Consider the following 22,758-nt stretch of genomic DNA (forward strand, 5'->3'; position numbering starts at 1 on the left):
CACAGCTTCATAATACACTTTTAGTTGCTTCATCTACTTTTCTTCACCTCTAGCTATGGGTGACAAGAATAAATCACCGGATCATCTAAATCACCTGGCCATTCATTCTCTCACTACCTTCATATACATATGAAGATTTCCATGCCCCGCTCTCTCACAGTTAGACCTTGGTCTCCTGTACATTTCTTTTTTCGCTATAGTATTTCAGTGGCAGGTACATAGTATTCCTGGGAAATTCTTAGCTCTGTTTCATCATAAATATTTCCAAACTCATGTTTTCAGAGTACTGTTAAAATTGTGACCAATGTGTGAATTATAATCGGAATAACCCTAGTTTAGGTACTCGCCATTATTAACAGTTTACAGAAACCATTCTCTATTTTACGGGAGATACAAGCTTGGCAGTTAAAAGCAGTGATTCTTTCTAGGAAATCTGTTATCTAGCTCCTCAGTCATTTAACAGTATTTATTGAAAACCTATAATGTGTGCAACTATGCCAGGAATCAGAACCTTCAGATGCAAAGAGAGGTCTCATGGTGCGCTTCAGAGCTTCCTCAGAACAACAGTTCGCAGGAATAATAACTGCTCTTTCATGAGCAAAAGGTTCCTCGGAAAACATGTTTGAGAAACCATGTGCACGTGTGTGTGCTCAGTTGTGTGAGACTCTTCGCGACCCCACGGACTGTAGCCCACCAGGCTCCTCTGTCCATGGGATTCTCCAGGCAAGAGTACTGGAGCGGGGTTGCTATTTCCTTCTCCAGGGGAATCTTCCCAACTCAGAGATCAAACCTGTGTCTCCTGCGTTGGATTCTTTACCACTGCACCAGCTGGGAAGCCCTTGAGAAACTCTGGTTTATGCAAACATCAACAGATGTATTTGTGTGACGCTTTCAGAGCTTACATAGAGAATAAGAGTATATGTGCTGTGTTTTCTAAAATTTGTTTTACTCTGGAGTGCCTCATTTTTTTTCCGATGGGATATTTTTGGGAGCACTGTTGAATAAAAAACACTCAGGAATCAACCTAAACAAAGAAATCATCTTATTCAGCTTTTGCTCCCCCCATGCCTAACCTGAGGGGGTACTCAATCATTGTCAAATAAATAAACAGAGATACTTACTATACCCCTGGTAGAAAGCAGTAAGTGTCCTCAGGAGGCACAAATAAAGTGTATGGAATTTCAGAGAAGAGAGAGAATAGATTCAGCTGAGAGAAATCACAGAAAGTTGAAAGGACCAGGTGACATGGAAGGAAATTCTGAAAGGATGGGGACATTTGGAGACTGGGGAAGGGCAGCTGGGCAGATGGTCAATGCGAGGGGATCTGGGAGTTTCCTCAGGCTGAAGGTTACAATGGTTGCTCACTTTTTACACTTATTCTTTTCCAAAAAGAATACAGCTATATTCCAATGCCATTTAAGCTTTCATATTTTAAGATCCTTACAACCCCAGCAAAAGTTATTAGGGAAATTAAAGGAATTTACAGTCTGATGGGACAATTCCAGACCAATACTTACTGCTGTTCGGGTTGTCTCCTATGATGTGGTGTCGCCCGCTCCAGTACCAGAGCAGAAGGGTGGCATCGCGAGACCCAGACACAATGTAGCAGTCCCCACCAATGTACGACTCAGACCTGGCCAAGCACGTCACCACGTCCCAGTGGCCAAATACAATCTGAGTTAGCTTCCCTGCAACACAGAAATGGCAGATCGAATCCAATGGCTATTTTTCTTTAAACGGTAGTAAGCTTAACTTTATTTTACTAGATTTGTGGAAAGTGACTCTACAGACCTGCAAACTTACAAGGTAATTCAAATCTAGCTACAGATTTAGGTTCTTGAATCCCTTCTGAAAAAAATGATACAAGAACATCACTTTGGTTTTTTTTAAGGAAAGAACTTATAAAATAACACAATCATGATTTTTTCCCTCCCGGGCTAGGCTAGACTAAGGGGAGCTTTAAGGCCTTTTACTGGATTTGATTTGAGGGAGGGGGACAGTAGTCCCTTTTGTCCCATGAACTCAGGGCTCAACTCACGCTAAAGTTCAGAATGGATGAAATTAGAAGCAGTCAATTACTTACAATCTGGACATTTAATTGGAATCTTGGCATCAAGATTCCGCCTACATTAAGAAGTATGACTTCATATGAAGCTTTAGGTGAAACAACAGGCATTCTGATGAGGATAAGGTATTTCATAGTTCAGTTTACCTGTTTCTGTAGAATAAACTCTGAAGCTCTTATCCCAGAATCCACAGATAAGAATATAGCGATTATCTGCCGTGACCACAAAACAATGTGCGTTGATTTGTATGCTCTGGTCAACGAGGTCTGTGATCTGCCGTTTATTCACACCAGAGTTATTGGCTAAACATAAAACAGATATAGGAATTTAAAGAGAGATTCTATGAAGGGTTTCACCAACACTTACAGAAGGAATACTTTTATGCTTCATTTATCTAGAAATGGGTTCTAATGCTATATGATTAAGATTTTAGCATTTCCTCATGAGGAATATAAACTGTTTAGCAGCAATGATTATTTATGAACCATATTATATATTTAAAAAACTGTTGGAAATTTAAGTAGTTCTTCCCCTGATATGAGGAATTCAAGATGGGAATTTACAACATAATAAAAATATTTATATGCACTTAATTCAATAGATATTCACCCTGCACAAGTTCATTATTGTCCAACAAGTTCAATAATAATAAGGAATAAATATTGTATGAAGTATGTTAACATAAGGAAAAAATGTCTTCATATTTGCCCCCATCTGTCATTTTCTGATGGCCTTTATAATTCATGGGAAAAGAAGAAAGTAGGGATTTGTGCGAGGGGTGTTGTTATGTAGGTGGCCCCTCAGGGAGCTTTAGGTCAGCAGCTTTAAAGACCTGGATTGTCAACAAACAGAAGCCTTTCCAGAATGGGCTGGCAGGGGAGGAGGGGAATGAGAAAGATGGGAGAGGGGCTGGGGAAGAAAGAGACAGACAGAGAGTCATGGGCAGCACTGGGACTGAATCTGAATAAAGTCAGGAACCCAGAGACGCCCTGTGATTTCCCCAGTGCCTGTCTGCATGCCAGCCTGTCCCTTACTCCACACCGTCCTTTCAGGCCAAATCCCTGGGCTGAATTCTTAAACAGAAAATGCAGATGTAGAAGAGCACCGTCACTTCCTAACACCAATCAAATTTAAGCGTTACTATTTGTGGACATCAACTAACACTATGATAATAATTACTAGAGAAGGCAAAAAGTAAAAAAATAAATAAATAAATAAACAGCAAAGGAAAAGAAAATCAAAGGTCTGAGTCCCTTGAAAACTATGTAGTTGGTGCTTGATTAATTAGAATACAGCTATTAATCTTCCACGGTTACACTCTAGCTGTACGTGAAACTGTTGCTATTTTTTTAGCAGAGAAAAAGCTAGAAGCTGGACTCCACTTGAAGAATATTCCTTGTCCTAAGCATATATTCTCTGAGAGACATGCAAGTGCTATTCTGTGTAGGAGTATAGGTAACTAACCTAAATGGCTGCCTTGCATCTTATTTCTGGGTTCAAAGATGAAGGTGAATTAATCTAAGGAAAAAATACCATTAACTGTTTATGGCTTTATAATTTTTCAAACCACATTCGATTTTTTTCTTATTTAGCTCTCACATGATCCCATGAGAACAGGCAGAATGAACATTATTAGGAACCATCTTACAGATATGAAACTGAGGCCCGTAAAGATTAAGGCACTTGTTCTGCATCACACAGCTAATAAATGTGTATGTGATTATTTAAAAATACTTTGAATACTGCTGCAAACAGTTACAGCTCCTGAGTTTGCAATTCATATGAAATCTTAAATTAAAAAAAAAAATGCTTAGCTCTATTGAATGGAGATTTCCAGAAAAATTATTCTTTAGTATCAACTTTCTTAATAATGGCTTTGAGTCCTTATATATTTGAAATAATATAAAGTTGTTAAAGAAGAGTTGTGGCTGAAAGAAAGCACAGTTTGGAATTATATGCCTTGTTTAGAACCAACCTAAATGACCTCTGGAAATACCAAGAAAATACCACAAATCATTATTTTAATAACAATAAATTCTTAGATGACATATTATGATTTGCACAGCTCCTTGATGGCAATTTGACATTACTTGTACATTAATTTGTGACAGAAAAAGTATCATTCAACTGTCATTTGTGATAAATAACCACATAGGAATCTGTGGATAGGCAGCATTTATGAAAATGGATTTTTTTGTTGTTAACATACCAATTAGTGGATCCATTTCAATGGGAAGATGATGGGCTTGGTCCAAAGAGTAACCTGGAGCTCCTCTGAGGCCTAAAGATTAATTAAAAGAGAAAATGACCATAAAGTTCTCAGAATGGAGGAATTTCCTAATAAGCAGTATTTTATAACAATTATACAAAATATATATTTTCTTAAAAACTATTTGGTAAATTACTGTAAGAATCATTCAGTCACACTACATGTTTTTGAAGACAAATCTTAAAAAAAGCATTACAACAGGGACTGTTGGTTTCCACTTAAGATGGAGAAAGCTGGGAAGAGTATTGTTATCCTAACAACAGAAAAAGCTAGATAAAATAGAAGACTATAACATTTCTGGAATCTATCAGAGAGCTGAAATCTAAGAAAAGGTTATGTCTACATGTAGGAATGGGTGTAAGCATGGGCTGACCTGGGCTAAGGCAGAGAGGAAGATGGGACTCCCATCCCTTCCAGCTTCTTTCAAAAGATGACAAATCAACTGAAGGTATACAATTGAGCCACACCTAAAATCTTAACCTAAAAGCTACTTTTAGAGGATTAATATTTAGAGCTTGATTGAGTTCTTTAGTCATAATTTCTTACATGGGGTAACATATAAACTTTAGAACAACTCTAAAGAAAACAAAAATCAAATCTTTATAGCTTTCTCTCAGTGCAAAGTATTTCAAGAGGCTAAGACTCCTGTGAATAATAAAGTCATATTTGGGTTGGTCTGAAAGTTCATTCAGGTTTTTCTGTAAAGTATTATGGAAAAACCTGAACAAACCTTTTAGCCAACCCCAGATATTTTTAAGAGATGTTTTCTCCATATTTCTGAGTGAATGGAAGTCACTCAACTTCATGTTGAAAGTATGACCAATAACCATAAAACAGGGGTATTCAGAAATTCTTAGGAGATTAAGCTAAAAGTAATCTGGTTTTCCAGAGTGATGTAGAAGTCAGTAGAATTAAGATTCAGGTGAACTTGGTGTGGCTCAGCCATTCAGACTTAGAGACAGTGGGGATCTTGAGGCCTCTAGGGAGATCATATAAGTAATGAACTGGGCCAACTAAATCATTTAGTCACATCCACTGCTGTCCTGGCTGGATAAATATCAATTTGCCGAATTTTCATGACAGATTATATCACTTCAAGATGTACTGGCTGGAACCTTCAGGAATGAGTTTGGAGAAAACACATATGAAATAGCTAAACAATTTAGATTTTGTCTTCTCTCGGACTCAAAGCTCCACAAAGAGAGGGATGCTATTTGCCTTGTCAACTGCTGCACTCCCAGTGCCCAGGACCACATGACACAAAGTGGTCATTCAGATATTTCCTAAATGAGTTTAATCAAGTGGGAGAAAAAGGATTTGAAACCACCTAGATTCAAACTTGTTTTTGTTTAGTATGAGCTAAATTTTTTTTTTCTTCCCCTTACAGGAAAAGGGTGGGAGGACCTGAATTATTTGTAGAACTGCTTCAATTTATCAAATACTTATTAGATACTGAACCTTTAGCCAAGCATTCTGTGAGCATCCCTGTGGCTCAGTGGGAAAGAATCTGCCTGTCCATTCAGACACAAGGGTACAATCCCTGGGTCGGGAAGATCCTCTGGAGGAGGAAATGGTAACCTATTCCAGTGTTCTTGCCTGGGAAATCCCATGGATAGAGGAGCCTGGTGGATTACCATCTATGGGGTCACAAGAGTTGGACATGACTGAGTGACTACACCGTGTATGGCACTATAACAGCAGCAATGAAGAAGACAGACGAGTTATTTAGTGAAGTCTGGCAATTATTTATTCTGCTGCCTTCTGTAGCTCATTTGGCATACTCGCTAGCCCTCCATGCACTTACCTGAACCACAGCTTTTAAGACCCTGCTAGTAAGTGACTCCCTTAGGCCCACGTACCTACTGTGTTGTGCCATCGGTTCACGGCAAACAGCCTGCTGCAGGTCACCGTCACCACCGCAGGGATGGTCAGGTGGGGGAGCGTGTTGGCCGCCACGTGCGTCACTGGAGAGTTTGATGGAAACTTCAGCACCATGATCACATCCTGCTGCATCTGATCTTTAAACATGAGTGGACTCTGTGGAAGGAAACACTGTTGAATAGAAAGGGAGGAGAACAAAGAAAACAAAAAGAATAACACAGTTAGTGATGGCGTGGGGGAGAGTGAGATTAAAACAGGCTAGCATGAGCACAAGCAGACAGCAGAGCAGTCGGCGCTCTGGTCTGTGAGGAAGGCACAGCCAAATGAGCAGGCACTCTGCACAGTTGCTGAAAGAGGGCCCCCAATTATTAATAACCAGCTGCAATTTAGGTGCTGCCCGACAATGGAAGAGGGCTTCCCTGGTGGTTTGGATGGTAAAGACTCTGCCTGCAATGCAGGAGACCCAGGTTCAATCCCTGGGTCAGGAAGATCCCCCTGGAGAAGGACATGGCAACCCACTCCAGTATTCTAGCCTGGAGAATCCCATGGACAGAGGAGCCTGGCAGGCTACAGTTCATAGGGTCGCAGAGTCGGACACGACTGAGTGACTAACACGCTTCCAGGTGATTTAAGAGGTTAGCTTAGAGATATGTCCACATGCTGCAGTGTAATTTTTCAGTGCAGCTACCATGTCACTGTGGTGGAAAGATCAGTCAGGCCAGTTCCCAACAGTGTTTATGTGAAACACGAAGTGAACTGATTCTTTCATTTTTTACCTGGCTGATGTGGGGCCATGGCTACAGTGTAAATAATTAACATTTCACAGCCTCCCTTGTCCGTGCTCCATGGACACGTTTCTGCTGTGTCTCTGATGACCGTGGTTTAGGCTCCTTCCCCTGCTCGATGGTGAACTTCATGAGAGACAACACTCTCTTTGCTTTTTTAATCTTTGTTTCTCAAACATCTAGTATATGACTTGACAGAAAGGAGACACTATTAGTACTACTAGTAAGTAGTATGGCGGTGGTGGTTTAGTCGCTAAGACATATCTGACTCTTTGCCAACCCGTGGAATGTAGTCTGTAAGGCTCCTCTGTCCATGGGATTTCCCAGGCAAGAATACTGGCATGGGTTGCAAAATACTATACACATTATTACATAAAAGACAGATAAGAATGCTGGAAATAACCACTATTTAGCTTTCATGCATGTTTTCTAATTGTTCACTATTTTATATCGGCGTGTGTGTGTGTGTGTGTGTGTGTGTGTGTGTATGTGTGTATGAATTCTCTGCTATATAAACTTAAAAAGCTGATTTTCTTTATAAACAGTTCCATGCCAATTTAGCCTCTAACAATTTCCCTTAGGAAAGTAATGAGTTCTGACTGGGCATTTCTCCAGGGTAAATATTTTTTACTACTATTATTATTAAACAGAGAAAACCAACATGGGGATAAAATTCTTCTGCCAAAGCATTTCATAGAATAAAGTGTGAGAGAGATTCTCTTGGACAGTTTGTTAAAAATGCTTCCTCTCAGGTCTGCAGGCTCCACGTCAACGCTGTGCTTGGGTGTGGGGATGGGGACAGTACACGTGGTGAAAGCCTCTCTGGCTGCATGTGAGGACCCACCTCAGGCAGCAGAGTTCATTAGTGACTAAACAGTGAAATTGCTCAGCTGAGTTATTGTAGAGGAAAAGAAATGTTTTCAAACACACACATTTATTTATGCTTCAGTAGGTGAGGGACTACCAACCCTTTGACAGTGTAGAGGATGCCTCGCCTCTGTACTGCCAATGCTTAGTGCCATGCCTGGCACACAGAAGGGGCGCGATTCAAATGTGTAAAGTAGTTGACAGGACAAATGAAAGGTATGAACAATACTTCTATCACACAATAACAACTTGTACATTTGCTTACACATATATTATGGGACCATGTTCCAGGGCATTTTACTCCAGTATGAGGATATCTGGCCCCTTGACAATTATCTAGAAAAGTTGATGAACTGTAATTCATTCTGCAAATACATTTTTGCCATCAAGCATTTTTTTTCCCTCAGTAAAAACTTAGTGGAAAATCACAGTGAAAAAGTAAGTTCTAAAGTAGTTTCTTAGAAAAATTTTTACCTTCAAATTAAATAGAGAAATGTTAACTGTTTGCTAGAAACTGAAAAGGGGTTGTATTCTTAGGAAAATGGATCTTAAAAGATTCAGATTTAAATGAAAATAATATTACTTCTTCCCTTACAAACTGAGAATATAACGCCAGCTAACATTTACTGAGTACTTGTACACCAGGAGCTGGTCTAAGTGCTACATACAGTACTGAGTCATTGCATTTTAAGGGCTGGTGTGATTTGTTACCCTCAGGCTACACAGGCTGAAACATAAACAAAGAGCTTAAATACCTCCCCCAATTCATTCATTAGTTCGTGGCAGACACGGTGCTTGACCCAAATCTGGCTCTGAGGTCCTTATTTTTAATCTATTTTCTTGACTGCTGCCATGAAGAGGCTGTACATTATCTTTATATTTCTTTCCTTTTCTTAAAATGAACTACTTCCCCTACCATACTTTGCCCCCAAAGATCAAACCAGTTACCTTTAGATTGTATTTATTTTATATTTTTCATTCTAATTTATAAGTGTAACCTAATTTTGGTGCCTGTTATGTCTATAAGCCTGTATGTGTATGAAGGAGTTTATGTATATGAGCCAACTCCTAATAGAGAGGGAGGCGATTTTTGTGAGTCCAAAATTGGGCTAGCTGAAGCCGAACTTAGATGTAAAAACTATACTTCTTTCTCTGTTTCTTTCTAGGTAATCAGTATATCCTGAGGCTGAAGAGTTAAGCCAATACATCGAGAAGCTTTAAAACACTGCTAAAAAAATCATTATGTTATTTGAACTCTACTCAGGTACAAAGAAAGACAGAAATGTTCCGCAAGCTGCTATGTCTTACCAGGTGCATGGCAGAGCTCCGAGGCGGATGTGGCTCAATAAGCAACTGAGATGGCGTTTGTCCAAAGTTCTGTATCTGTGCCTCCATGGCCTGAAGGGGAAGGAGAGTGATTGTCACAATCAGTATGCATCAACGAGAGAGGTCAACACACTCTGACAACGCAAAGTGTATCCCAAGTCAGCCATGAAAAAAGTCCAGAAAATTCACCGGGTGCTCTTCTCCCAGGGTGCAGAATCATCCAAGTGTTAGTATTTTGTAGACAAGCTCTGCTTCTCCTTCCAAACATGCTTCCGTTAAGTCACTATTCTCATTTAGAAGCTGGGGTTAAATGTGGAAATGTTATCCTGTGAGTACATGCAAGCAGCTAGAGACCAGAGAACACTCTGAACACTAAATACAACACAAATACCTTAATAAAGTCCTTTGTAAGAAGAAACGTATGGGGATCTCTAATGAAATAAGCTTCTGGGATCTTAATGGGAAAAAAAAAAAAGAATGAAACATAAAGTCCACTAAGGATACAAGATAAAATTCAAATAAGCATGTGTTCTAATCAATTCGGAGAGTAATAAGTAGAAAGAACCTTAAGACTTCTGTATAGTCATCAGATATAGCAAAACTTTCACTACAAAAAATACAGTTTAGTGTGCTATGCTATTCTAAGATATATTCTGAAATATTATTTATAAGCTGTGAATTCATTCCTCTCAAAAATCTTCTGAAATTTTACAGAGAACTAACCCAAAGAGGAAATAATTCTTGGTGCATCCTGACCTATGCAATATGTCATTAAACCCTATGCAGATGGAAATATTAATGAGACTTTGTCATTTCCAATGAATATTTCTAGATCTCAAACTGTATGAAGTGTATAATACGTCTTTTTAGTGTGTATGTCAAAGAGAAAATCTTAAAAGAGATTTAAGTATTTCTTCTATACATAAATTTTATAGCCAAAAACTGCAATATATTAAACCAGACTAACAGAAGTATTTTTCTGAAATAAGTATGTAATTTAAGTCAATAAGGAGAAGCACAATATTTACTATGATTATTACTCTGTTACGATGTAAATTTTCCCCCTAAAATTGTGTGCAGTTTGGTGGCACATAAAAGTGAAATACGAAAGTCACTGCTGAATGCTTGGGAGTCAGGTAAGTTGGTAGATGACTCTTGCCACAGCCCTTCCACTAATCGTATCACTATCTTCAATTCTCATTTATAAAGTCTTTAAATTTAACAATCTGTCCTCCTGGACTGCATTTTCAGAAAATGTTTATCAATAAAACTGTGAATTTTCAAATTTATTAGCAATATTAAACATGAATGCATCATTATCTGCCATACTTTAGCAAGGGCATAAATGGGGCTTTGGCTCTTTATTTGCAAAGGCAACAGGATGAATTACTAAATCTCTTTAAGTATTGTCCAAGTTTAATGTATACATTTATCTGAAGTCACTTCAGTCATGTCCGACTCTGTGCGACCCCATGGACTGCAGCCTACCAGGCTCCTCCATCCATGGGATTTTCCAGGCAAGAGTACTGGAGTGGGGTGCCACTCCTTCTCCATGAGAACTGTGACTACTGACTAAATTGTGCTAACATAGACACCATCATACTTCATCTCCCCAAAGCAAGATTTATGATTAGAAAGGGGAGAGACTATTTCTGGTTAGGTTCACATTATTAACAATAAATTCTGGGAATTATTTGAAAAAAAAAAAAAAAAAAGTAAGAATTGTATTGTTAAAAGCTGCCCTGGTTAGAAAATGTCCAATACCTAGCTTAATGCATCACAAACTAAATATAATGGTATCTACTATTACTTGTGTTTTTACTCCTCCAGATAGAGGACCAGGGAGTGAGGAAGGAGACAGAAGTAAAATCAAACATATTTAGATTCCTAGATCAGCGCCCTGCATTTGAGTAGGTAGCTGTTCAAAAAAGGAGTGAATCAATAAACATGCTTTGCTTGACTTTAATTTTTTTCCTGAAGGGGAACTATTAAAATTATATGAGAAAATGTTACAAAACTGACTTTATTTCTAGAAATCATCTGTACAGTTCGCTTTACTGGGTTCTGCCACTGACCCTTTTGGATTGAGGCAGAATACACATGCACATATATATGTATCTTGAATGATTCAAATGGCATCAGGGTGAAGTTTAAGTTGTACTCAATCTTACCTTTTCAATAAGACAATCTGTTCCCAACATTCAACATTTATTTCTTTTGAGACTAAACTGAATTGCTCTTCCCTATGATCTACATCAAATGCTTTCATGACCTAAAGGTTCCTAGTTCAATATTTATCTTTTAGCTATCATGTAACCCTGCCCTCCAATTATTTCTTACCCTTTGAGTTTAAATTGATCAGACCTTTCTGATCTTGAAAAAGCATGTTGTCTCTCCTAAGTCTATTAAAATGTTTGAATGGTACGTGAGCACCTACTGATTTTCTTGACTGGTTCCCCCACATTTAGAAAGTAATCAAAGTCTTCTTTTTCACCAAGATAGGAGGTACTACTGCTGAATATCGTTATTGGGCAAGTGGAAATCTGTTATATTATTATTTTTATATCATTCTCTCCACTTTCATATGTTCAAAGATTTTGATATTTTTTAAAAGTGATGCTGAGGAGAAAACCTTTCCATGGTCAGGTTGGGCTTTGAACAGAGATACAAATAAAACTAGAGCAGAAAGGGGTAGGGGACTGATGAATTTTCATGGTTTCATTTCTCTGTTACTAGCTCATATTTTTGACTGCCTATTTCATTTCTTTAAATATATTAAGTCTTTTAAAAATAAAAAAGGGAGGGAGGTACTTTCTATGGGCACATGCCTGGGGATATACACAGTCCATACTGCAACTTATGAGGCATAAAGATTGAATAGTTGTTCTGATGGAGAAGAAAACACCTCCCTTCATGCTAACCTTGGGCAGGGTTTTAAATCCTTCCCAGATGTCCTAAATCATAATCAATGTCCTCCATATTCTCACAGCATATCTTCCCCTGTTTATCATGGAACTCAACACAGAATTCTTTATGTGTGTCTGTTTGCTCAGCCTGTGACTCTCTGCAGGTTAAGGCTGTGATTTAGCCCTTCCAAAAATGTCTGAATACAGAAGTGTGGAAATGGTAGGGCATTTGGGCAAAACCAAAAGGTAGCCTGAAAAGAGAAAAGCACAGTAGCAAGGAAAACTTCAGAGCTCTTGATTCTTACAACTCAATACCACAGAAATAACTTAACGAACATCTTTTGAATGTTTACTCTACGCCAAGGCATACAAACTCAGACAGCAGACTGTCCCCCAGAAGTTTTCAGCCCATGAGGACGTGAGATGAGGACATCAAGGTGCATGTTAGGGAGGATCATGGATGAGGCAAGCCCAGAGGGCCAGGGAGCCCCAAGGAGTGACAATCAGACTCAGGTGGAGGATGGGGGCGGGGGAGAAGGGCTGTAAGGACAGGGACTTCCAGAAAAAGAACAAGAGCTGAGGTTTGAAGGTTAAGTAGAAATTAGCTGGTCAACATCATAGAAAAGAGTTTTTGCTATGTGGACTTTTTTTTTGCCATTTAATGGAATTTTCCCAAAGACATCAAGTAAAAAACATCCAAACAACTACTAAAAGTTAATTATAACTTGGATTCTTTCTATATTATCAGAAATGGGAATCTTAAAAAATTCAACATATTTCTATTTCTCTATATATTGCTCTGCATGGGTCAGAAAGATAATGTTATTCATTAAGACACATATTTATTTATTTTGCACCTACCATTCTAGAGATCTCTGATACTCACCAAAAAAAAAAAAAAAAAAAAAACACAACAGATACAGATGACTACTCTTGTGAAGGTTACATTCTAGCCAGGATGTCATAGGGGCTTACGTTCAGCCAGATGTCACATACTAGCATCCCATGGGCTACATTCAGCTCACAGGCACGGTTTCTATTTGAGTCAACATGTACAGGTCGGGAAATAGTAAACTGGGTTTTTTTGGCTTCTCTCTGAAGAATCAGAAGCTCCTGCATGACCGCATCATCATTCCTGTGTGGTAACACTCGGCTGGAGCACAGAGACTCCTATTTAAGGCCCATCGCTCATGTGACCCGCGCATAAACTGCCACCTCGCCCAGCTTCAATAGTTTATCCCCTGCCTGACCACTTATAGACATCAGCATTTGTGAATCCTTTTAAAATCGAATGCCAAAACTTTAGTTTATGTTACAAAAAGTCTATTGCATTATGTATATTTTCTATTGCCCTTTTCAGTGAAGAAAGGATAAATTAACATTGTATATGAGACAACATGAGTTGTGTAATATGTATGACACACACAGGTGTTGTACACTTGAAACACCGCAAAAATCAACTATACTTCAATAATTAAAAAAAGAAATAGGTATGTTCTAAAATTAGAAGGTAAAAAGACTGCTTTTAACACCTTGGGGGAAGTTCTAAAACAGGAATTCTGCAGGGAAAGGCAGAGAAGGAAAGGAAAACGTGAACCAAATTATGCTTAGGAGGACAATATAAGTACATCTGATTTTCATACACACATGACACACAACTCAGTTTACCTGCTTGCGTGGAATATAAAGCTCCTACCAGGGGAAGTTCCCATGCACATTGTTTCCCTCTTGTCCTCCCTACTTTCTGATTGTTCCTCTCCTTAGTTTTGTTAGGCTCTCTTTGTAAAATACTCCAGGACCCACCTGTCAAATTACAAAATTACCCCTCCCTTTAAGCAGCTCTCCTGTGTGCGTGTGCTCATTGCTCAAGTCGTGTCCGACTCTTTGTAACCCCCATGGACTGTAGCCCACCAGGCTCCTCTATTCACTGGACTGTCCTGGCAAGCATACTGGCGTGGGTTGCTATTTCCTCCTCCAGGGGATCTTCCCCACCCAGGGATCGAGCTCCAGTCTCCCGTGGCTCCTGCAGATTCTCTACTGCCGAGCCACCTGGGAAGCCCCATCCAGCCCTCCCTTTGCCCACTTATTCTCAACAAGCTCTCTCTAGTCTTTCAACTTCCCCACAGGTCAGGGCACTGTGTGTGGCGGGTGTCATCGATGATGCCACGTACCAACATGCCCAGTGGGGGGTTAAATGAGTGATAGAATCGACAAAAGGAGCCCTTTTTGTAATTCAACCTCCTGAAGAGGGTGACTCTTTAAATTTGCATAAAGAGGTCCTACAGTACAGTTCAGTCACTCAGTCGTGTCTGACTCTTTGCGACCCCATGGACTGCAGCACGCCAGGCCTCCCTGTCTATCACCAACTCCCGGAGTTTACTTAAACTCATGTCCATTGAGTCAGTGATGCCATCCAACCATCTCATCCTCTGTCATCCCCCTATGTGCTTGCAATAGCTGTGACACAAGCCTTATTCCTCTGACCTGCTATATCTCTTGCTTAATTGTTTTGTTTTTCCTTCTTGCCTTTCCTTCCAAGAAAGTTCTACCTCCTATATGAACAAAGATACAAGTTTGGGATTAGAAAGAAAGAAAAGAAAGTGAAGTCGCTCAGTCGTGTCTGACTCTTTGCAATCCCATGGACTGTAGCCTACCAGGCTCTTCTGTCCATGGAATTTTCCAGGCAAGAGTACTGGAGTGGGTTGCCATTTCCATCTCCAGGGGATCTTTCTGACCCAGGGAACGAACCCAGGTCTCCTGCATTGCAGGCAGGTGCTTTCCCCTCTGAGCCACCAGGGAAGCCCAAGTTTGGGATTAAATCCTCAGAAAAGAAAGTGAACATGCTGTGGTGCATGTGTGCTGCATGTCTGCCCATTAATACAAGAAACTTCACAACCAAGGTACAAGGAAACGTGGTGACAGTTAAGTCAAAGTTCAGAATGATGTTCAAATTAATGGTAAATTCAAAATACTCTAAAAGACAAAAGTTAGGTGAACAAATGTGCTTTCTCCTTTCCTCTGTGTAGTCTGGTTATCTACTTAAGCTTTCCCTGGTATGCATCAGATAAACACTTTGATTAATCTCCTCTTTTCCTCAGTGCAGATGAATTTAGCCCACATATAGTTTCCTCTGATAGAATCTTTACAAGTTCCAGTCTTTTTTTTTTTGCAAATGTTAATTTAGTATTGTCTTTCAGATGAAATGCCATCAGGTCTAAGTGCCATGAGAGAGATAGTAGGAGGAAGCTAATAAGGTAGGCTGTCAAATGACCTGTTTTATATCCATTTTCCTTGGTTTGTAAAATCTTTTAAATGGTTTTAAAAAATGATCAGCATTTCGTAAAGTACTATAGGCTATGCTATCCATAATGCAAAATATCAGATTATATTCAAATTACCAATTATCAGCAAATTTCAGCAAATTTCAGCAAAAAAGTAAAAGCTTGGGAATACAGAAAAAGATTTTTAAAAAATTTACTTAATGTTGTGCTTATCCTAGTATACAGCTCTTATTTAGAATGATTTTATTTTAATGCTTGAGAGTGGATATTCTTTTTTTTCCCTTTGACCAGAAAATACAACTTCAACATATAATACAATTAAAAATATATATGTGATTTTTATCACTCTGTTCTACCTCCAATTCTACCAATTCTCTATTAAATAGGAAAAGTATGGAATTCTGAAAGCCTGAAATGATAAAAAGAAAGATTACTTAATGGCAGAATGTATTTTAACTGATAAGCCTTTGCTTCTGGTTTATTGTTGCAATAAAACAAGATCATATAAAGCATTACTTTTTAGTGCTGGAAAAATAGCAAAATAAATCAAGCAAATAATATCTGTGCTTTATTATTTCTTGCCTTATAAACATTTAACTATATAAAAAATTAAAATGTTATTTTATATTAGACTGCTTCTAGTTTTTCACGGAGACTGCAAAACAGGAGAACCAAGATGCTTCCTTTGTTTTAACAATCAACTGCATTAAGGCTAAACCTATGTGTGCATGTGTGCTTAGTCACAAGTCCTGCAGGATTCTGCAACCCCATGGACGGTAGGCCACCTACACTAGCAAAAGTATTAAGAGTATTTAAGCAAATATTTGATAACTCAAACAAAAAAGGACCATATTTGCTTTAACTATCAGACTGTGTTAGAAAATATCTGAGGAAGGGGTTCCAATTTGCTCATTTACTTGCCTCAGTGCTTGCTTTTATTTTTTTGGTATAAAGCTGATATATATATATCAGCAAATTTTTATATACACATATGTGTGTATATATATATTCTTTTGGTATAAAGCTAATACATATATATACACATATGCACATATATACTGGAGATTTCTCTTCCTGCTGATTCCTATACTTCCTCCTTGGAATGATATATTATAACGATATTACATAACTGACTTAACAAATTAATGTGAAAAACACCATATCCTCTAGATAAAAAAGCTCTGTCTGGAACATCTAAAAAAATATATTAGGTCAGTGCCAGGTGGCAGGCTCACTCAGTTTTTCTGCTGAAAAATAAGTCAAATCAGGTAGAAAAATCCATGTATTTTAATGAGAAGGCAGTGGCTGTCCTACCCTGAATGCCTTAAATAAGTTTGCTCCAGAGTGGTGGCTCACTCAGGGCACAGAGAAGTGAGCTGGATCGGCATCCTTGCCCCTGGGCGATGGTCTCCAAGGACTGCATCCCTGGTACTGGGCTGGCCTCTGATTGGTTGGGACGGAGGATAGAATGCAAAGCATTTATCGTGCATCTTCCCCTCATTGTCAGGTCACAGTTGGGCACTGGCTGTGTTGCAGTTCTCTACCTAAGGCCACAGGTTCTGCTGGGTGACCAATTCCCAGGGCTACTTCTCCTGCCAGGTTCTGGCAACAAGCTGCCTCCCCTTACACCCTCAAGCCTAGGCCCGGCAAGCAGATGTTAACCCCAGGGGGCTTCACCTTCCCTTGACTATCTACTTTAATCTGCCCCACATTTTTGTAAATAGGACTATTTTTAAACTCTTGATTATCCCTTTAAAATTTGTTAAAACTGTGGTTAAGATTTACCACATAAAATTTCACAGTGTAAAATTTACCATCCTAACAATTTTTAAGTGTACAGTTCAGCAGTGTTAAACACATTCATATTATTGTGCATATTCTCTAGAACTCTCTTCAGCTTGACAAACTGAAACTCTGTACCCATCAGACAACTGCTCATTTCACCTTCCCCCAGCTCCTGGAAGGGTTTCCCTGATATCAAGGGCTTCCCTGATAGTTCAGTTGGTAAAGAATTCACCTGCAATGCAGGAGACCCTGGTTCGATTTCTGGGTCGGGAAGGTCCGCTGGGGAAGGGATGGGCCACCCATTCCAGAATTCTCGGGCTTCCCTTGTGGCTCAGTTGGTAAAGAATCCACCTGCAGTGCTGGAGACCTGGGTTCGATCCCTGGGTTGGGAAGATCCCCTGGAAAAGGGAAAGGCTACCCAGTCCAGTATTCTGGCCTGGAGAAGTCCATGGGGTCGCAAAGAGTCAGACAGGACTGAGCGGCTTACAGCTCCTGGAAACTACCCTTCTACTTTTCCTCTCTCTGATTTTGACTATTCTAAGCACCTGGAATCAAATAGCAATTTGTCTTGTTGTGACAGGCTTATTTCACTTAGCATAATGTCCTCAAGGTTCATTCCTGTTACAGCATGCCTCAGAATTTCCTTCCTTTTTAAGGCCAAATAATATCCCATTATATCTAAATGGCATACTTTTTTCATCTGTTCACCTGCTGATGGACCCTTGGATTGCTTCTACACTTTGACTGTTGTGAATAATGCTGCTATGAACATGGATATGCAATATATTTCTTTGAAATCTTGGTTTTAATTTTGGATATATAACCAGTAGTGAAACTGCTAGATCATATGGTAAGTCTCTCTTTAATTTTTGGGGGAACCTCCATATTGTTTTCCAGAGAGGCTGTACCGTTTTACATTCTCATAGTACTCTCAAGGATTCCAGTTTCTCCACATCCTTGCCAAAATTGCTATTTTCTGTTTGTTTGACTGTATCCAACCTAGTGGGTATGGAGTGGCACCTCACTGTGGTTTTGTTTTGCATTTGCATAATGATTAGTGATGTTTAGACTCTTTCCTTGTTCTTTTTGACCATTTGGATATCATTTTTCGGAGTCTTCATTATCCCTTTGAAAGGGCAATGTGCTGAGATACATACAGCACATTGATGGACATAACAAGGATTAGTATTCAGGTCTAATAAATAAGAAAAATGCTGGCTAGATTTTGCTTCATTTCCAAGTAGGACTGACCAAAAGGTGATTACATCCAAGTAAGATTTTTATTGAAGATTTAGAATATTGAGGGATAAACACTGTTATAAGCTTCTTGGGGGAGGCCATGAAGTCTTTTTCAATCTATGCTTGTTAACCCTCAAAAAAAGAACTAAAACATTCTGTTCTGGATAATTTTCAGATTGACCTGCAAGCAAGAGTTTTAGCAGATGAGTTCTTAAGGATGCCCCCAGTTTTTTGGTTCTTTGCCCACTTTGGGTTTGATCATTCAATAGTACATAGTAGAAGACTCAGTCCAGAAATACTTAATGATATGTGAGAGGTAACAACAGTACAATATCCATGCCAAATTCTCCCTTGATGAATAAATTCACATAAAGCAAACTCTATGCTGGCTGATTCAGGAAGTGGAGGAGGAAGGAGGTTGAGGAGAAGGCGGTGGGGAGAAGGGAGAGTAGTATCGGTGGTGACCTTCTTCACTACACAAAATAAATTCACTTGGAGTGTCTGATCATGGAAAGACAATAATGAAAATAATAAAGCTGAAATGGATTTGCTTGGTACGTAGAAAGATATGACGACTAAGGTTCACCAGGTGTGGGTATAAATATTACAAAATGAAATTATACCCTTTCACTAAATTAAATTCAAATTAAAAATAGTACTGCATATATTTGGTAAAACAAAATGCTCTTCTTTGACATAAATGGGAAACAATAATTTAGACATACTATACTGAGATCAAATGGCTATAAATAGACTCATTATCAATATGTTTAAAACATTTAAAAATGAGTCCTAAACATCTAACTAAAATGGTTAGGTACTTAGCTTGAGTAATACCCACTTCAAGAAACTGAAGCATGCAGTATGTTTTGAATAATTGTTAATTTATGCTAAGGTAACAACTGTGTAATATAACTGAAATCTATGTTAACTGAAGATAAGGAAGTCTCTTTCAGCTATTCCTATTACAAACAGCAGGCTGCAATTTTCACCCTTCTTCCTTGTGTAAAATATGACTTTAGATGCTTGTAAAAGCATTTGCTGTTAATTTCTGAAAATCAATAATTAGCACTTCTCAGCACCACACAATAAAAATAACACAAAGAGAGAGAAAAAGCATATCTCACATAAATGACATACATCTCACTTTGACCAAGTGCATTATTTACGCTTTTCTGTGGGTAATTGATGACTATGGACTAGCTAAGGACTGCAGTAATTAGAAGGAGAAAAGATAAAACTAAATTAAAAGATTTATTCACCAATCAAAATTAAATGTGTATCATTAATTTTCTTGATACTAATTTCTATATAGAAACTGTATTCTTGAATTATCTCAATGCATGCTTTATTGCTACAGATGAGAAGCACATTAACAGATACATTTGAACCTATACTCTTACTAGATTTAGGAATCATAATATTCTTCTTGTTCCCAAAATTATTCTTTGAATGTAAAAAAGACCCAATGTGTATTTCTACTCCAACAATTTAAAATGCATGGCTTTTCTTTCTATTTTAATTTGGCTTTTGAGTTTGTTAAGATTTTCAGCTCTGTAAAATTTCTAGTAATTATAGGGGGGAATGAAATGGTTTTAAGAAATATTTATCTGCCCTTTTGTTGATCATTTGTTATCATGTCTCAGAATAGTCGCCTAGGAGAAGAACCCTGAACATCCCTCATCTGAAGACAATTAGGCGTCACGGCACCAGTAAACAGACAATATTGTTCTACAACCCACTCAAGCGATCCAGGAGGGGCGGAAGTTAATATCCCTTGTCAGATCAAAGAGAGAAGTCAGAAATGAGGGAAGGAAAAGACTAGGAATAACCGATTCTCAGAAAGAATAGGCAATTATTATAGAGGCCATCACCACTGTTACGATAAATACCTTCATTTACATGATCAAGATGAAAAGTGGGTTCATTTTTTTTTCCTTATAAATTTTATGAGTTCCTTTTCTAGGAAAGTCAGCATTGCAGCTATTTTGGTTAAAGACACATTTGTCTTGCTGGTTCTTGACAGCCCTATCATGTCAGTTCTCTGCAGTAGCAAGGAATGCTTCAGCAAGAAAATAAAGTGAAAACTGAAGAGATCTACTCTACTTCCTATGGGGATATTTTCACCATAGTAGATCCAAAGGAATGTTTTGTTATCCCTATCAGATTGAAGAAAGAAATAAATAGTCTAAGAATATATAGTCTAAGACTAAGAAATACTGTTAACAGAAAATCAGACTAAAATAACCACATTTTTATGACGACTGGTAATATCAAAATGTATTTAATGTTTTGCTATCCCCAGAATAAACATAAATGAGTATTATATGTATAAATAAATGCTGCATGGTCCATATGTTCTAATAATTTGCCAGCAAAACAAGCCTTTTATGGTAGACTTCTGTGTATATCTCTCTCACAGTCAAAGAGAAGTCATTTAAATCATTTTTCAGTTTGGCAATGTTGACTACAGATATGATGATACAGAGAAATAAATCATTAAAACATAAGTTCTCCCACGATACTTCCTTTAATTATGTTTGGGGGTAGGAGTAATCAATGTCCAGTAGTGCTTCACAGTTTACAAAGTATTTTCATATATCTTTTCACATACAATCCTCAAGTATAGTCCTATGAGTTAGATATCATTTCAATTATCATATTTTAGGTGGTTAAATAAAAGTACATTAAAGTGACTCCCTTATGTCACTCAAATAATGATGCTGGGGCTGTGATATAGTCTGTTATCTGATGTTCACCTTTCCATCATCTTTCATTGACTGCTAGGGATCAAACAATCATACTTTGAGGTAGACAAGCTTGACTAATTATACTCCTAATTATAACAGGGATAATTTTAAGAAACAATTTTAGAATATTTTCACTCATTATAAGAGTAAAGGACAAATAAGAAAAAAAAATGGCTGATAAAGATTTCTTAAAGTTACCTTAAAATCTTCTCTACAGTTACTAAAGTTTTACTGAGTTAAAAGTTCTAATAAATTTAAAAGCATAAACAAAATAGAAAATCTTACAGTTTAAATTAAAATGGAAATGCCCATTAAAAAGCCTTTTACATTTTAAAAAATCATTTTGGGAGTAAGAAGAATATCATCTCTAAAAATAAGTAAGGGACTTCCCTGGTCGGCTAATGATTAAGACTCAATGCTTCCATGCGGGCGGCACAGGTTCAATCCCTGGTCTGGCAACTAGGATCACACATGCTGCAGTGGCACAGCAAAACAAAACAAAACAGAACAAAACCCTAAGTAAATATTCTGTTATTTTAAAATTCCTAGAGAATTTTTTTTTTTTTTTTTCAAAATAAACTTGCTTGAGCCCTCTTCCTGGATGTTCTGAGATACCCTTGGGATGGAGGCAAAGAGGATGGAGAGTGGCTGGAGCTAGAAGACAGCGGAGGGCAGGGAAGCCTGGCGTGCCTCAGTCCATGGGGTCGCAAGGAGTCGGACGTGACTTAGCGACTGACCAACAGTAGCACAGTGCTCCTTACACTGTAATGCCTCAAACAAGTCACCAGGGCATTTCCTAGCATTCTGATTTACTAGGCTCTGTGGGGGCATTGCTGAGAGTAGAGTATGAAGTTCTGACAAGTTCCCAGGTGATGCTGATACTGATACTGTTGGTCTCAGGACCATATTCGAGTAGTAAGGAGTTAGAAAACCATGGGACCAGATACAAACCAGAATAGCCTGTTTCTTGTGTAGGTCATAGGATTAAGTTTCTTGGCCATCATTTGGGGAGTAAAAACATAAAGCAAATCACATAATTGTATTAACATGAAAAAATAAATATGAAAAACTCAGTATCATGCTTGAAAAATACTGCTTAAATAGTCAGATGAGCTCATCTACGAAAAAAAAAGTGTCTAGAAGACTATGATAAAAGCTCAGGCTTAAGACAATTTAAATAATACCTAATATCCCACAGATCTGGTGTTTACATCTTATGAAGAGCTTGATACCAAAACTGTTCTGTCATGTTTCTGCCCAGAGGCTGTCATGATAAAGTTTATTATCAATTACTGCTTTACAAGTATAAAATAAGTTAAGCTGTCATATTTTTCTCAGCCAGAGATCCTAAGCTGTCAAAGAATGTCAATTTTAAATCTGACATAGAGAAGAAAATTATCTGTTATTCTGACCTCTAATTTCTTGACATTTTAATGCTATAATTGCTGTGGTTAGTGCTGCTTCATGATTTCACCTGTCAAGGAAGAATGAATCAATAACCTTAAGACATTTTTCGAATTTTAGCCCTAACTTCAAAGTTCTAGGTAGACTGTAGATGTATATATCTGTGTGTGTGTGTGTATATTTTCTATTCTCTTTTACA

The 22,758-nt window shown here is 38.2% G+C and overlaps 1 protein-coding gene across 8 annotated transcripts in view; it reads right to left on the reverse strand.

Moving 5' to 3' along the window:
- The window catches only part of NBEA (neurobeachin), a 666,092-nt gene that overhangs the window by 16,048 nt on the left and 627,286 nt on the right, over nucleotides 1-22,758 (reverse strand). For 3 of the 8 annotated variants that reach the window (XM_060394441.1, XM_027973614.3, XM_060394444.1), the window contains 6 exons: nucleotides 9,586-9,648; nucleotides 9,177-9,266; nucleotides 6,195-6,387; nucleotides 4,276-4,347; nucleotides 2,213-2,368; nucleotides 1,518-1,688 (listed from right to left, as the gene is read on the reverse strand). In XM_060394441.1, coding sequence (XP_060250424.1) covers nucleotides 1,518-1,688; nucleotides 2,213-2,368; nucleotides 4,276-4,347; nucleotides 6,195-6,387; nucleotides 9,177-9,266; nucleotides 9,586-9,648 — 745 coding nt within the window. The remainder of the gene's footprint in view (nucleotides 1-1,517; nucleotides 1,689-2,212; nucleotides 2,369-4,275; nucleotides 4,348-6,194; nucleotides 6,388-9,176; nucleotides 9,267-9,585; nucleotides 9,649-22,758) is intronic. The other 5 variants (XM_060394442.1, XM_060394440.1, XM_060394443.1 and 2 more) reach the window with 3 other exon arrangements.

This window comes from Ovis aries, chromosome 10 (assembly GCF_016772045.2).
Source record: "Ovis aries strain OAR_USU_Benz2616 breed Rambouillet chromosome 10, ARS-UI_Ramb_v3.0, whole genome shotgun sequence".
Classification (NCBI taxonomy): Eukaryota; Metazoa; Chordata; class Mammalia; order Artiodactyla; family Bovidae; genus Ovis; species Ovis aries.